The sequence below is a fragment of the Erigeron canadensis genome, chromosome 9 (genome assembly GCF_010389155.1).
Source record: "Erigeron canadensis isolate Cc75 chromosome 9, C_canadensis_v1, whole genome shotgun sequence".
NCBI lineage: Eukaryota > Viridiplantae > Streptophyta > Magnoliopsida > Asterales > Asteraceae > Erigeron > Erigeron canadensis.
Window position 1 is genome coordinate 1,131,825 of NC_057769.1, and position 17,542 is coordinate 1,149,366.

The following is a 17,542-nucleotide window of genomic DNA, read 5'->3' on the forward strand; positions in this document are numbered from 1 at the left end:
TATGTATATAATTTATTGTACATATATATGATGATGGTGGATTTATGGTGGTGTTTTTTTTCTTCAAAAGGCTGGTGGTGTTTATGTGGATTTATGGTGGTGTCTCTGTAGATCTATATCCATACAGTATGTTGCCATCCGTCGTCGTGTGTATATTACGAGAATGTGAGAAGACGAGCATTTGAAAGTGAGCTTTAGAGAGAGAAAGAGAATGTGAGACATTTAGATAGCAGGTAAAATTGGGTTTTGGGTATTACTATTCTTATTTTAGTTTAATTAAATATAAAATGAAAAAAACAAGGATAAGCCTTGTGAATATGTGGAGACAACTGAATCACCTAGTTTGGTGACGTAACGCTTTTTTTTACCACACACATACATAAGAAATAATGTTATTATTAAGACATATATTCCTATACCTTTTCTCACTTTCATATTACTAGTATACAATACATATATATTGTATTTACGGAAAAATAAAATTGTACAGCCTGTAAATAGCCAAACAAATCTGTCAACAACTTAAATTCTAGTTTCCTTTTTCGAAAAAACCTAAATTGTAGTATTCTGATGAACAATCCCTAAATGGTAGAGTTGTTACATTTCTTTCTCAACTACTTCTTCGTCATCGTCGGCAAAAAAAAAATGGTGTACACAAGTTTGAATATATAAACATGTTTATGTGAGTTAATTTATGTGGGTATTTAGATATAAGATACTGGGTTTGTGATTTGCAGGTTGGTTTTAAGATCTACTTTTCTTTTAATGATTTCTCACTTTTGTTCTTGGGTATAAAATTCGGGTCACCCTTGTAAACCCGAGCCCGACCCGTTAAAAACCGGACCCGAACCGGCCCGTTGACCCGCCCGTGGGGTCAACGGGCCGGTTCTCGGTTCCACTTTTCTTGCACTTTCGGTTCCCTGGTCAAGCCGGTTCGGGCCGGTTCTAGACCCGTGCACCTCCCTAGTCAAAAGTATCAACAAATGCTATATAATAATAATAATAATTAAAAGGATTTTTAATAATATTATACTTTTGATATGCATGTAAAATCTGAAAAGAATATATATATATATAAAGTAGAATAAAGAAAAAAAAGGGAAAAAAATAAAATAAAGGTGAAGATAGGAAATTAAATGAAATATAAAAATAAGTAATAAAAAAATATATATGTGAAATTGATAAAGTAAATATCTATCGGATAATAAAAAAAAACTAGATAAAATTATCAATATAATCTAATTATATTATTTTAAAGTAAATTATATTCCACGTACAAAGATAATTAAATACAAAAGGAAAATAGAAAGTGATAAGTTACAAAAATGGATAATTTATATTATCACTGTCTTTTAATTACTTTTAATATTCACTAAATATTTATCGTAGTTTGCATAATATAAAAAAATATTAAGTTATATCAAATGGTTTGTGCATAATATTTTAAAGTTAGAGGTCATGAGTTCTAATCTTATATTTGCCTTTTTTATTTGCTTTTTATATTTGATAAAAAAAATGTCCACATAGAAAAATAATGACGTGGTAAATGAAGTGTCACATAAACACTAAAAAATATAGATTTAAATGTCAATATATCTTAGAAAAATTAAAATTATCATAAAATGTCACATAAGCAAAAAACTTATTTGGAACGAAAATAGGAGTATCACCTTGAAAAAAATACCCATTATTTTTTAAAAATTAAACAATGTACTCATTAACTTTATAAATTATATGAGCAAAATTAAATTTTATCATTAAACACTACTAATACAACACGTTAAAAAATATGCATTACTATATTCATCTATAAATAAGTGTTACACTTCTATTTTCATTTTTTTAAACTATTACATCATCATGACTTTCAAAAAAAATATATATAAGAAAACCAAACATAAAATGAAGAAATACAATTATAACCAGAAGAGTCTATTTATTTTTTATGAATAATGCATATGGAAGCCATTTATTTATCAATTATGTTATTAATCATCTTCGGTACAAAGTATTTATTTGAATAATAATCTCATCATATTTAAACATATTTTACCGCTAATTACTAATTATATTATTATGAAACTAAATATGTTTATCTAACGTATTCTAAATTCTTTTACGGAAAATCAAAGACCGTTATATGAATTCAAACTTTTAGTTACAACACTTAGATCAAAATAATTGTATCATTACCAAACTTATTATGAAGTAAACAAAAACATTAGTCTTTCTACTATGGTAAACTTTAAGAACTTAAGCTTATTACATCAATACATGTGAATACTCGATAAACTTAGACGTCCAAACTGACCTAACTTAGATGTGCAAAAGTTGACTCAACTTAATTACAACTAAATACTTAAATTTTCTATCTACATAGTTTGCTATCAACATATCTAATCAATTACCTAGCAGTTAACATGTATAACTTACTAAACAATATCGGTACATAAACTTTTTGAATAATAATATCATTGATAATCGTCCATTTTGTGATAAAAAACCCTAAAGAAAGGCTTCATTTCTATGCTTAAATGAGTTAATATTTCGGAACTATCGATACTTAATGAATGATATGTTTGTGCAGGTTCCCGGAAGATGCGAGAGAGGTTAAATGACATCAACTGACTCAAGAAGGAAGCCTATGAAGTTACAAGACACAAGGAAGTGGTTCGGGAGCCAAACGAAGACTCAAGTGCAAGATAGCAGCCACCAACGCCGCTGGACACATACCCAGCGCCGCTGGTGCTCACCAGCGAACGCTCTCCAGACCACAAGCGCCGCTCGAAGCTTCACCAGCGGCCGCTCGAAGTATCACCAGCGCCGCTAGCCCATTAGCCAGCGCCGCTGGTCGGCCCAGATCAGTAACTGACTTAAACACCTATTTAAGTCGAACTAACCCTCGAAACCCTAAAAGAGAGCCGATTCAGCAGCCCTAGCCGCCCACGAATAACCCTAGATCAAAATTGCAGATTCCAAGGAGGTTTTGGAGCATCTAAACACCTTCCGATCTTCACTCTTGGTCTAGATCTTTCATCTTTATTTACTCTTTGTCTTTGAACTATGTCTTTTATATTCTCAGACTTTGTTATTCCTTTAATAATGCTAGGCTAGTAGGCTGAATACTTGTTTGGATTAATGTGATCATGTAGACGCTTATTGTTTTACTGTGTTTGTTTAGATTCTGTTGGAGTGTGTTTTACTATTTATCGTAGATCCATGTTTATTAGTAATTCATGTTGCTATTGGTTTTATTTCTGAACATATTAGTTTAATTCTGATGATTGTCTATGATCATGTACTAGGACTAATATGCTAGGACAGAAAACAACTAGTCGGTCTATAACTAGAAGTAAAAAGTGATTCACTTGTAACCGATGGATCCAGAACCATATTAACTAGCGTGAATTGAACATGAAGCTTAACAATACCAGACGTGATCCTTTGACTTGGAAACGAGCACTGTGGTCACCGGAGGGAATTTTATCTGGTCATGGCTTAAGAGCCGGGTAATTAAAAGATGAATTAGTAACACAAACTTTAGGTCATAATACTTAAAACAATGAATCTAGCGAGAATTTGTTTTAAAGGGTAGTGTGAGTCTAGCGACAACACTACTACTTAGGTAAAGTGAATCTAACGAGAATCTGAACCGTGATCAACAGGCTAACAAACCAGTAAGATAGTATTTGGTCGTACCATGAGATCGGAGATGCCAAACAAGTATTTTAATTTAATTACTGATATTCGTCCTTTCACAACTATTTTCAGAGTAGCCTTTTGGTGCAAAGCATTTGGTTATATTTTCTTATTTAATTGCTAAAAATTAGTTTATTAGGAGTTAGTGACAAACCCTCAAACAAACTAGAATTACACGTACTACTAGATTAGGTAACGCAACGCGTCCCTACGAACGATCCTGTAATTTACCACTAGGCTATACTCAACTGACCAGGTTCGCTGCTCGTTAAAGTATGTGTTAGTTTAGATAGTTACTTGTACACCATAAATTTTAAAGACTAGGAAATAAATAAAAAACATACACCCATCAATCATCATAGTTTAATTTGTATAATTAATGTATAACTATTAATTATGTTATTATGAAAACCTATATGTTTAGCTCGCATATTACGCGGGAAAATAATCTAGTTCATAGACTATAAGAACATAAATATATTGGAACTCTTGACTCTTCTATATTCATAATGAAATTACACAATATTCATGGTAGTTAGATAACAAATCAAATCAATCTCTCAAATAAAAGACTTGTCTGCCAAATTAAGTGATCTCCAAATTTCCTATTTTAAGAAATTAGAATCGCACCCATCAAATTGTAGCATTTTATGATACTTTACCGAAGGTTAGTAATATTCAGGGTTGAGATTTTTTATTATATAAAAAAAGGTAATGGAGGGAACTCTAGCCCGGTACCAAACTAGATACCCATCGACTCACCCCGTATGAGTCAAATGATGCCAGTACAATACCTCCATCCTAATCCACACATGATCTGCGCCCCCAAATGATAGTATTTAAACTTCACATGTGGGTTTTCTTATAAAAAATACAGTTTTCTTTTATTTGAAATTAAGCTTTAGCATTTTTCTTTCAACTATAGAAAACGTGTTCAAAGTGCATATGGAAAATACTTTAGAATGCTAAATGGAAACCCAAAACTAAATCATAGTCAAAGGCACGAGTCAAACACAAATAGCCAAAGATGAATGGATGACAGAGATAGGTTCCGAAAAAGTTGCCTATTGTAGTTGATACTTTGTACGGAAAGGATAGTGAAAAATTTAAATAAAAAACGAGAACGGATCTGGAAAATGCGTGTTGCTGGTGGATGGATTTTATAAAAGAAAAATTTAGATTTTGGCATAAATCAAAATTCAAATCTAAAATGAAATTTATAGTGGCAAGAAGCGAAGAAGTGTATGCAGCCTATACATAAGGCTCTATTGAGCACCGGCTATGGCTTGTTTTAAGTAAAACTATATAAAAGTTGTGTTTATTATCTACTAATAGATTGCGCTGATATTTTGGTCTTTTATTGGATTGAGGAAAATGTATATGCGTGAACTGTGGATTTAACAGGAGTCTCTCCTTTTATGGGCTTAGGTTGTGGATTCATTGCCGGTCATGTTGTTTTAAAAGTTGCCTCACGCAAAGTGATGAAGCACGAGAAGACGTGTCTTGACAACCAACACGTATTTATCCCTTTGCATTTAGTAACTTTAGATCTCTTGCTCCTGAGACTGTTGAGCCACTTGGAAGGATCCAATGGGTGATGCATATTAATGTTATGACGCCACGATTTATAAATGTAGTTTTTAAACGTGTTAGTTTGTCTATACAAAAAAGAGTGATGATGTATCTTATTGTTTGTTTACCTTCTATTTCCGTGTAATGTTTAATTGATATTAATTATATATATATATATATATATATATATATATATATATATATATATATATATATATATATATATATATATTAGCACGTTATCCGCGCAATGCGGCGGTGGTCATGACAATGTCATTGTAGTGGGGGGTCGAGTGTTAGTGTTGGAGACGGCGTCGAGTGGTGTGGATAATTGATGTAAATGGTTAATGAAAATATATTAAAGAATAAAGGATTGGTAGTGTAAATTAATCATTAATGTTATGGGGTGGTGTATGTTGAAATATTTTAAGGGGTACTAAGTGAAAATATTACATATTTTCAACGCTTTCATAAATAAAAGAGACTATTTCTTTTATAATATGGTATCTCTATATATAATAAAACAAAATTGTTTTTTATAAGTCTTATTAGAAAGTTGTTAATGTGTCAAATTCATATTTCACTTAAAAATTTTCTTTATTTAATTATGATGTCATGTAATAATGTAATTTACTTATTTGGTTGTAGCAATAGGGTAACATCAAACATCACTATAAAAAAGACCCATCTTTCTTTTTTTTTTTTTTTTTAACAGGATGAAATTTCATCGTAGATAGAAAGGCCATAAGATCTTGAGTTCTTGACAAGTTGGGAAAAGGTACTCAAATTGAATAATCTAATCAAGGTTTCATTTTTTTTTTTTTTTTTTTTAATACCAAACTGTGATATAGATATACTTACAAGCAGCATCTCCACACAATCAAATCAAATCAAATCAAATCAAAAAATGAAAAAACTATCATTTGCTCTGCAATCATCAAAACCCCCAAAACCATCCATCAAGCCTTCTTCATCATCATCATCTATTCAAAAACAATTCGTTACAGAATTCGACCCATCTAAAACCCTATCCGACCCGAATTCCCAAAACCCTAAAATCATTCCCCCAATTTCCAACAACTGGCAGCCTTACGATAAATCCGATAACCCCAATCTCCAATTCGAGACCTCCGATTCGATCATCGAACCCGTTGATCCGAATATCGTATACGGTCTCAATCTTCGGGTTAAGAAGGACCCGGATGAGGGTCTGAGAGAGAGTAATGTGAATTCGGGTTCTGGGATGGATAGTTTGATGCTGAATAGATATAGGAATGATATAAGTAAGTTGCCTGATGATAGAGGGATGGATGAGTTTGTCGGTATGGCGGTTGAGGATTTCGGGGCGGCCTTATTGAAAGGTTATGGGTGGGTTGAAGGGAGAGGGATCGGGAGGAATGCTAAAGAGGATGTTAAGGTTGTCGAGATTTTCAAACGAACCGGGAAAGAAGGGCTTGGGTTTGTTAATGATATACCCATGCCCTTGTCGAAAAACGATAAGGAAAGCGGCGTAAAACGAGACGGGAATGTTGGTAGTGGTGATAGGATAGGTAAAGATAAAAACTTGAATGTAAATCGGATTGATAGGAATGGCGGTGAGAGGAAGGGTAATGATAGGAAGAGTAACGATTCGAGGAGGGAACATAAGGATGACAAAAAGGATAAGAAAAGGAGTCGAGATAGATACGAATATGAAACACCGAAAAAATCTTGGTTGAATAGTCGGATCAGGGTTAGGATCATTAGCAAAGAGTTAAAAGGCGGGAGGTTGTATTTACAAAAGGGTGAGATTGTGGATGTTGTAGGGCCGACTACGTGTGATATATCCATGGATACTAGTAGGGAGATTGTACAAGGAGTTGACCAGGAGTTTCTCGAGACTGCGTTGCCACGACGTGGGGGGCCTGTTCTTGTTTTGTATGGTAGGCATAAGGGTGTGTATGGGAGTTTACAGGACAAGGATATGGATAATGAGACTGCGGTTGTTCGTGATGCAGATACACATGCGTTGTTGAATGTTAAGTTGGAGCAAATTGCCGAGTATGTTGGAGACCCTGATGATATTGCATACTACTGATTGTTGTCATGTTTCAGGTACTTGAGATTTTTATTTCTGATATTGATATGAGATTCTAGAATTTTGCCATGTTGACTTGATTTCCAATGTTATTGTTTTGATATGTTTTTAGGGGTTCAGGATATGTTTATTTGTTAGTTTGAATTAAACCTGTGTTCGTTTTGTATGAACTTGTTTAGATTACTTTTTCGATGTTATCTTTTACATCCCTTATCGGTACATTATTGCTGAGAATTTACCTACTACTAGTCTACCACTGTTAATAGTCTACCATAAGTAGTTGCAAACGGGATATTGTGTGGTTAAGTAGCTGTGCTACTATGTTTCTCGTGCTTCGTTCATACTTCTATAGGAGTAGGAATTTCAGAGACCAGACAAAATGGTGTTAAATATCAGAGACCAAGTGTAAGAAATGACTGGTTCATAGGCATGAAACCAAGGCCAGTTACTAGTCAAATATTGGAGACCAAAAAACATTAAGATTGAGGCCTATCAAACCAAAACTTTTGTATCTGTTAATCAGGTGAAAAGTTATCAAGCCAAAGTGTAATAAGTGAGGCCTATCAAGTTTGTAAGGTCATTGATAAGAACAGAAGTAAAGATACTGAATTCACGACAAAATCCGACCTAAATCGGTTGAACAATTTATAGATAGGTAGTTGGCTGGTATATGAGCCCAGCAAAGCTCCCTTGCGTGATCCGCTATAACAAAATCAATCAATGTCTTAACCTAATAGCCTGTAGGCTTTATTTATAGAATTGAGACATACCTAATTTACAATTAACACCCGCGTAATAATAACACGACACATTAATAACCAAAGTAAACATAAACAGCCCAAACCCAGCCCATTCTTTAACTTAAACTTCCAGCACCATCGGCCCATTCTTTTTCTTTTTGCGCCTTGCATAAAAACGACCTGAATGAGTATCACCTGCCACCTGATTTATATCATCTAGAATAGTGTGTCACTGATCATAGAATTATTATTACTATAATTTTCTAAATAACTGTATTTATCTTATAAAATGATTTAGGAGGATTTACGGATTAAAAGGATAGTTTATGTGTTTGATCCGTTTTCCTAAAGCTATATCTGTTTTACCCATTTTGCCCGGCAGATTGACACCAAACTGTACCCCTGTGATCCGCTCATAAGTCAATAATGAAGTTTAGAGACTATTCTGCAGATTGATACTAAACTGAACCCAGTTTAAGCTATAATAGCTGTCACATCGCTTCACCGTTGCATTAATCTGTAATAAAGTTTAGAGACTATTTTGCAGATACATCATATTAATAATTTTCTGATTGTATCAATTATTTTTGCAATTAACATTCTCTTTTTGCCTGTTTTAGAATTGCAAGATATTCTCCCTGGCATTCTGAACCAGTTGGGTATGTCTAAATTTACATATATTTTCCTTGTAATCATGTTTTGATTATAGATGTTAAAAGCGACTATTTATGTAATGAACTGTATTCTATCTACAGGACCAGATAACTTGGATAACTTGAGAAAGTTAGCGGAGCAGTTCCAGAAGCAAGGAGCAGGTGCCGGTGAAGGTGCTGATGCTATTGCAACTGCACAAGAGGATGATGATGATGTCCCAGAACTCGTGGCTGGCGAGACATTTGAAGCTGCTGCAGAGGAAGGGTAGAAGTCGTAGGGTATGTTCAAGTGCACCTTGTGTTGCTTATTATATATGCATTAGTTTTTAATGCCCTTTTTTGTTTAAAAGAAAATACTATTTCAGTATGCATTTTGATGTTTGTTGCATAACTTGTAGGAGTATGTATGTTGTGTTTGCTATTCAGTGTTTGCATTTTTCTAAGAAAATCATACTTTTCTGTTGCTGGAAAGAAGCGGCAATATGAACCCCTAGACTTTACGCAGTCTCGGATTCATTTTGGATTAAGATATCATATTCTTGTTTAGTTTATTTTGAACTCTCATGGTAACCGGTAACGAAACTGGACACACTTGGGTTTCAGATTTAGTTATTGCAAATATGTATTTGTTTTCAAGTTCCTACTAGCTTATAAATTATAGATGTATAAATGACTAGATGTATCAACAGTCAACAAATAGGGGCACTAAGTTCGGTTATTTGGCCATCTAAATACATAATTGGGGCACTAAGAGAGACGAATAGATATATCAACAAATAGGGGCACTAATCATGACTGCTTAAAAAGTACTGTGTGTTATTAGCATTGTCTGCTTATACGGTATGTCTAGAAGGCTTAACTTCAGCTGGTAAAGCTCACGGTCTTGATTTTGACATTGTTGGGATGGGGTCTTCACTTGCTCTTCAATTTTGGTAGTGTGTGGTTAACCGACGGGTGAGAGACAAAAGGGGCGGGTCTGTGGTGTCATATGTGTGTAAAGTGATGAAAGAAGTGAAAAGTATGTTGACGCCGTATTTGAGCTGACCAATGATGAAAAAAGTAAAGAGTGTATTGTTAGGAGTGGCCTTAGGATGTTAGGAGTCATGTACATGAAGCGTGTAGTCATTTAGGATGTTTTGGACGACCCGAGCTATGTTAAGCTCACTTGTGAGCCACAATACATAAAACAAGTTATCTATTAAAGATGTTCTAAAAAAGTTGAAGTATTCTACTGCTTTTATGAGATTTGGACTAGATATGTTACTACACTTTGTAATTAATTACTTAGTACACAATAGCTATTACCAAACCTACAATGCATTTACGACTCTTATCAAATAAATCAAGACAAGAAATTTCAGAAGGAGTTGCTTCAAATTTAATCCCTATATAACAAAGTTCCCTTGTGTATTGATCATATTCTCTTGAGATTTTTCACATTGTATGCTTAGTGTTTTCGTTGTAAAAAGGAATTGCCAAGAGACACGACAAGATCATTTGCTACGTCTCTAATGACGATAGCCTGGTTGTTACACGGATGTCTTCAAGCAACATGGATCTTAGTTATTGCTGTGATTACTATATTTTTTGGTTTTTATATGTTTTGCCAAGCTACAAAATATGATGTTTTCTCTAGTCGTGTAAAAGAGGAAAGGATTCGATGTAAAGATGCCCAAGAATTAGTCACATGTGATAGTAATGTGGCTCCAATCATTTTGGTTCACGGCGTGTTTGGATTTGGCGAAGGGGTATATATATATATATATATATATATATATATATATATATATATATGTATATATATCATTGTATATGCCACCATGAATGTTGCACCTACGTTTTGCCTTTCTAAACTTTGTTCTGTATGTAGAAAATGGGAGGTATACCATACTTTGGAGGAATCGAAAACATGCATCGACGGGTTTTCAATCCTGACCTTGGTTCATTAACAAGCCTCTACGACAGGTTTTTACTTTGTGCACCTTTAATTCGTCTAAAAAAAGCAGCATGGTTGAATCAGTGGTAAACACCCTAGCCTCTAGAGACAGAGGTCATGGGTTCGATCCTCATCCCATGCAAAGGTTGGAGGGTCTTTCCTACCATTTAGGTAGTAAATGAAAGCAGTCTCTTTAGTTAGGTAGAGGTTTGCCCCCATACTTCATCGAGGTATTGGGGCTCAAAACCTGCGAAAGGCGGCACTGAGCATTTTTTTTCTTTCTTTCACCTTTAATTCGTCTCTCTTAGCACATATGTTCGAGTTTCTCAAGCTTACTTCGTCCTACTTTTTCAAATGATTGGATTTACTTAAAAACATATTGATTCATAATGTAATCTAAATGGATAAAGTTTTGCTACAAATTGACTTAACCAAACTAACTTAGAAAAAATCCACCAACCATTTTTTCAAAACATGTTTTGATTGAGAAAAAGGTTGGCATTTGTAGGACACGCCAATTGTTTTATTACATAAAAGGAGGACAAGTTGATTATGGTGAAGAACATAGCAACGCTTATGGCCATTCACAATTCGGATGTGTCTATAAGCAAGGTGATTGAAATTTATTTGATTTAATGTTGTTGACAAATGTATGTGTTTTAATCTACTATCAAATAACCATCACCAAGTTAGTTTAGTGAATAAACTCCCAAAATATCTATAAAAGGTGTCAAGTTCGAATCTCACTATGTACAATTTTGGGGATGACCATAAAAAACAGACATCTAACTACAAAAATGCTCACATAAGGCCGGTGCTTAAAGGGAGTCCTCGAGAGTGTCCTATGGCATCAAGACGCGCGAAGACTATTGACACTGTGGCTGCGTCTTGGGGAGTAGTCTTCCTGTGGAATATGGAGGATGCTCCAGGTGGGTCAAGGCAACAGATTTTAATTTTTTAAAATTTTTTTTATATATGTGTGGGGTTTGTATAGATGTATTTGTGTGTGAGATAAATTATAATTAATTGATGATATGACGAAGAAGTTCCAAAAAGCTGTCCTTATAAACAGTGAGTGTCTTGAGGGAAGTCCTGAGTTATGTGATGCTGATGTGACAGTGAATAAGCTCCAAAAAGCTGGCCCTTATAAGCACATGCTTAATAGGAAAAACCATACATTTTTTCTTTTCAGAATTCCACCTTGAATAACCTATATAAAAAGAAAACCATCAACTGTTTATCAAACCTTGTGCCGTTATAGACTTGTAGTCACAATTGTTGGATGATGTACACTAAAGACACCATTACACGTACCATCTTATACATGTCGTGATGACCTCTGTAAGTGTTCTCTTTTTCAAGTTGTATCCAACTGATTTGTCTTTTAGTTGCACCACAATATCACACATTCCAATTGTATAGATTGGTAGAAGCCCAAGTTTATAATTAAAAGTCATGGGGTTCAAATCTTGAATCAATGAATTTTGTCATATGGTTTGATCTAACCTTATCGATTTATACATTTGGAATATAGAATGCCTTGTGATCTTAAAGAACTTCCCAAGATGGATTAAACACACCTAAAAGTTAAAATGATATTTTTGTCCAAGGTAACCTTGTCGGATAACCACACTTAATAGCTACCATAAAATGTATGGATTAAACACCTTGTGATCTTAAAGAACCTCCTAAGACGTCTTAATGATATCGTTAGAAATGTACAAACATCCAATCTCAAGGGAAATTTATCTAGCCTACAATCGACTATATATGTCTATGAAGTTAATAAAAAGTTTGACCTTGGATTGCATAAACATTCTTCTAAATTTTGTTAAATTATCTTTATTCTTGTAAGTGATGCATCAAATAGTAATCTCATATCTTATACTTGCAACTGTTAATGTGTGGGAGTAATTCCACATTACTTTCATTATGTCAATAGGAAGATATTCAAAATGGAATGAAGACAACCCGGTTCATTTTGTTGGCCATTCAGCCGGAGCTCAAGTTATTCGTATGTTGCAACAAATGCTTGCCAACAAGGTTGATAATCTCAATCTATGTAGCACAAGTTAAAAGTACATGTGAAAGTTTACAGTCTTATGTTTAATTAGGAGAGTTTAGATGCGAAAATCAAATTCACTCGAGTTAGATTTTCCTCATAGTCCGAATTCTTTTAAGCTGGCCGGAAAGAGTTTTGGACATTATTCCACAAGAATATAATCTTTATTCTTAATTTACAGGCTTTTAAGGGGTATAGCAATACTAATGCAAAATGGATAGCAAGCATAACCTCATTAGCAGGAGTACTAAATGGCAGTACAATAACTTACATATATGGGATGAAGTAAGATATATTCTATTTTTTCATTTATTGGCATCCATTTGTTGAAGTAAACTGTCTTGGCGTCTTGGAGTCACACTTTTATGATAGTTAAGTACTTATGTTAAAAATTAATAATGACACATCTTAATTTTATGTTTTAGACCAGATGAATGGAGATACGCTAAAACCATAAGTCCACTCGGATTGCTTAGCTTTGTGGTACTAATCTACGATTGGCTTGATATTCCATGGCTCAAACGATACTACAACTTTGGGTTTGATCATTTTCATATGTCACGAAAGAAAATAGGTTTTTGGGGCTTGGTTGATTGCCTACTCGGAAATGCAGGGCCTTTTGCTTCAAGTGATTGGGTGATCCCAGATGTTACAATCCAAGGATCGACCCAAATCAATAGCCAAGTCACAACATTCGCGGATACATACTATTTCAGTTATGCATCAAAAGCTACAAAACAAGTCAAAGGGAAAGTAGTACCCAAGATATTACAAAGTGGCGACGCTTGGTTACACTTTCAAACCAGATGGATGTCTAAATGGCACTACCCAACACACATCCAACTTCCTTACAAAGATTATAGGTGAGTTAGGGTGGTTTGTATACATCATCCTCATGAAACTATTTTTTGATTTTGAACGTTTTGATGATTAGGGACGAGGATTGGTGGGATAACGATAGTCAACTCAACACAATATCCATGACACATCCGCGCTTTCCTAGTGAGCACTCTCATTGCTTCGTTGCAAATGGTTATGAATTTCAACCTAAGCCTGGTGTATGGTATGTAACCACAAATCATCTTTCTTTTTTTGAACGGCAAACTATCCTACTCCTAACTTAAATTATAAGAATACCTAAGATAGAACCTATGACTCTTGAAAAACCCCCAAATAATCAGCCCCTGCAAAGATAGGAAGTGAAATTCGAACCTTGGTATAATCCCCAAAGGTCAAAGAACCTACCAATTAATGAGCCATTATCTCTATTGACGCATTTTATTCGACTTAGCCAAACACGCTGGAACGTGCCATACATGAAAGACGGTCGTAAGCACAAACCATTTCATATTGGGAAAACCGTGATACCATTATACGTTGTCTCTAAATTATAGCTAGTTCATTTCATGGAAAATGCCTCTTTCTCAAAGCCTAAACAATGTTTACGTCTTTGAGACATATTATATAGCTTGGCTTTCCGAATAGCATTTTAATAACATTGAACGCAAGACATAACGTATATTTTGCATCATTCGCAATTATACGCAATGGTTAAGACCCTTGTTACCACATTACTTTGATCTTCATGATCGTTATATAGTTGATCGCATATGTTTGAATCTTTGATAATCATGTTTGTGTATGTGTAGGTATTGCGAAATGCTAGACGCTTATCACAATCAGTTTGTATTGAGCATCAAAACGGGATGTCACATTCACAAATTATATGACACCATCTCTAATCGTGGTAGGAACCTCAACATATATACAAATTAGTTAAAGTATAACGAGTACTACACTACTACATAACATTAATCATCTCACATTTCTTTAAAAATGAGTTATTTGATACTCGTATATGTTTTCTATATGAATTGTATTCATAGACTATAAGAACATAAATATATTGAAACTCTTGATTCTTCTATATTCTCACACCACTCTCAACAATAGATTACAATAATGAAATTAGGGGTGTTTGTTATTGTGATTATAAAATAGATTTTGCGTTTTCAAAATAAATTATGCGTTTTCAAAACTGCGTTTTGAAAAAGCAGGTAGGTACATGCTTCTTCAAAACTGCGTTTTCATAGCAGATAATCACTTTTTCACACAAAATTTTTTTTAGATTATTTGCATTTTACGAGCGTAATAATCAGATAATCACTTCAAAACGCATTCCCAAATACCCTCTTACACAATATTCATGGTAGTTAGATAACAAATGAAATCAATCTCTCAAATAAAAGACTTGTTTGCCAAATTAAGTGATCTCCAAATTTCCTATTTTAAGAAATTAGAATCGCACCCATCAAATTGTAGCATTTTATGATACTTTACCGAAGGTTTGTAAAATTCAAGGTTGAGTTTTTTTATTATATATATATATATAAAGGTAATGGAGGGAACCCTAGCCCGGTACCACAATTAGATACCCATCGACTCACCCCGTATGAGTCAAATGATGCCAGTACAATACCTCCATCCTAATCCACACATGATATGCGCCCCCGAATGATAGTATTTAAACTTCACATGTGGGTTTTCTTATAAAAAATATAGTTTTCTTTTATTTGAAATTAAGCTTTAGCATTTTTCTTTCTGACTATAGAAAACGTGTTAAAAGTGGATATGGAAAATACTTTAGAATGCTAAATGGAAACCCAAAACTAAATCATAGTCAATAGCACGAGTCAAACACAAATAACCAAAGATGAATGGATGACAGAGATAGGTTCAAAACTGGTTGTGGTTTTAGGAAACCTGGCGGTTTGAACTCGAATTGGGTATGTAACACCCCAACATGGCGAAATCATAGGGTATTACATAGAAAAGCACAGCACGACATGAAAATTATGTAGAATCAAACTATATGCATTTATAAGGTTGAAACAATCCACAACTCAATCAAAAGTATACAATTTTCAACATCAATCAAGAATACGCAATCAATCAATGTTTATAAGGAAAAGTTCAATCGATACTAGTTGATCCTAAATATAACCCATTAAAGGGAAATAAGGATCACGGATCCGAAAAGTCCAAAGCTAGTCAAATCCTAGCAATGCAAGTATGCAATCATCCATTTTGTCTCTGATTAACTTGATTACCTGAAAAGTGTACTAAAATGCATCAACATAAAGTTGGTGAGTTCGTAGGAACAAGTAATAGGAAACAAACGTGTCAGGATAACAATCGTTAACAATAAACGTGGATTAGAATATCTAATCATGTCCAAAGAAACCCTAAAAAGGTTTCACATTAGCACGAATCAATACAATCAACGTTTCAATAACAATATCATTATACATTAACCATTACGCCTAACATGCTAAATGCAATATTTGATGTACATAAAAAGTTTATACCTTCTATATTAAAAGTTCACTCCTGAATATTATGATAAATGTAAAACTATTTAATGTACTTTAACTACAGCCTTAAAGACTGGGTGTAGTAAAACCCATTTGATAAACTTTAATTAGTAAATGTGGCACGAAGTGTATACAGCATTACAGCCTATACACAAGGCTCTTCGGAGCACCGACTATGGCTTGTTTTAAGAAAAGTTATATAAAAGTTATGTTTATTATTTACTCATAGATCCGTTGATATTTTAGTCTTTAAGGGTGCAGATTCATTGTCAGTCATGTTGTTTTAAAAGTTGCCTCACGCAAAGTGATGAACCACGAGAAGACGTGTCTTGACAACCAATACGTGTTTATACATTTTTCATTTGATAACTTTAAGTCTCTTGCACCTGGGACCGTTGAACTAATTGAAATGATCTAACGGGTCATGCATATTAATGGTATGACGCCACGATCCATGAATGTAGTTTTTTAAACGTTTTAATTTTGCTATACAAAAATGAGTAGCGACATATCGTCTGCTTACCTTCTATTTTTATGTAATGTTTAATTGATATTAATTATATATATGATCAATCAAATAAAAACAGCCTTAAAATAATAACACGGTGAGAATATTAAAAAAACTACATTTTGATGCATTAAAAGTCCATAAAACTAACATAGTGTATAACTAATTATCATTATTTTAGTGTTTAACAACACATTGATCCGTCAAAATCGAAAAAATCATGTTATTTGTTTTGTGCATCCATCTTGGATGTATATTCATCCAAATGGATGCATCCAACTAAAAACATGATTTTTTCGATTTTGACGAAGCAATATGTTGTTAAACACTTAAATAATGATAATTAATTATACACTATGTTAGTTTTGTGAACTTTTAATGCATCAAAATGATGTTTTAAAGTGTTCTTACCGTGTTCTTATTTTAAGGGTGTTCTCACCGAAGTATTACCCTATTTATATATATATATATATATATATATATATATATATATATATATATATATATATATATATATATATATAGGATAGAGATCCAGAGAAAAGATAGCTTAAGGTGAGAAGGTGTTCTTAGTTTAAGGGCGTTCTCACCGTGTTCTTTTTTCGCTTGTTTTTTTTTTATTTTTAAATTTTCTTAATTTTAATATTTTTTTCAACATAAACCCATTCCAAAAAAAAATCATAAATTTTTTTTAAAAATTTAAAAAAAATACAACTTACACATGTGTAAGGTATATAATTTTATACATGTACATGTAGCGATTTTTTTATATTTTTTAAAATTTTTTTTAAAAATTTTAAAATTCTTTTTGGAGTGGGTTTTCACAAAAATATTAAAAAAATAAAAAAAAATTAAAAATCAACCTTCTCACTCTTCTCTTCTTAAGCAACCTTCTCATTTGATCTCTCATATATATATATA

The 17,542-nt window shown here is 33.4% G+C and overlaps 2 protein-coding genes across 2 annotated transcripts; both read left to right on the top strand.

The window, feature by feature from the left end:
• Positions 1-6,016: 6,016 nt before the first annotated feature.
• LOC122582010 (protein MOS2-like) lies at positions 6,017-9,292 on the top strand. The gene is made up of 3 exons (XM_043754353.1): positions 6,017-7,365; positions 8,709-8,747; positions 8,844-9,292. The coding sequence occupies exon 1, from the start codon at positions 6,179-6,181 to the stop codon at positions 7,346-7,348; it is 1,170 nt and encodes a 389-aa protein (XP_043610288.1). The 5' UTR covers positions 6,017-6,178; the 3' UTR covers positions 7,349-7,365; positions 8,709-8,747; positions 8,844-9,292.
• A 3,368-nt stretch (positions 9,293-12,660) lies between these two features.
• On the top strand, positions 12,661-14,515 carry LOC122581435. Its single transcript, XM_043753668.1, has 5 exons — positions 12,661-12,720; positions 12,921-13,024; positions 13,165-13,602; positions 13,674-13,802; positions 14,389-14,515. The coding sequence occupies exons 1-5, from the start codon at positions 12,694-12,696 to the stop codon at positions 14,513-14,515; spliced, it is 825 nt and encodes a 274-aa protein (XP_043609603.1). The 5' UTR covers positions 12,661-12,693.
• Positions 14,516-17,542: the final 3,027 nt, after the last annotated feature.

Excerpts from the sequence above, each read along its gene's own strand:
- LOC122581435 (XM_043753668.1), top strand. The coding sequence starts at position 12,694 with ATGTTGCAACAAATGCTTGCCAACAAG. Across the intron at positions 12,721-12,920 it reads AACAAATGCTTGCCAACAAG|GCTTTTAAGGGGTATAGCAA; the intron begins GTTGATAATCTC and ends CTTAATTTACAG. Across the intron at positions 13,603-13,673 it reads CTTCCTTACAAAGATTATAG|GGACGAGGATTGGTGGGATA; the intron begins GTGAGTTAGGGT and ends TTTGATGATTAG.
- LOC122582010 (XM_043754353.1), top strand. The coding sequence starts at position 6,179 with ATGAAAAAACTATCATTTGCTCTGCAATCATCAAAACCCCCAAAACCA.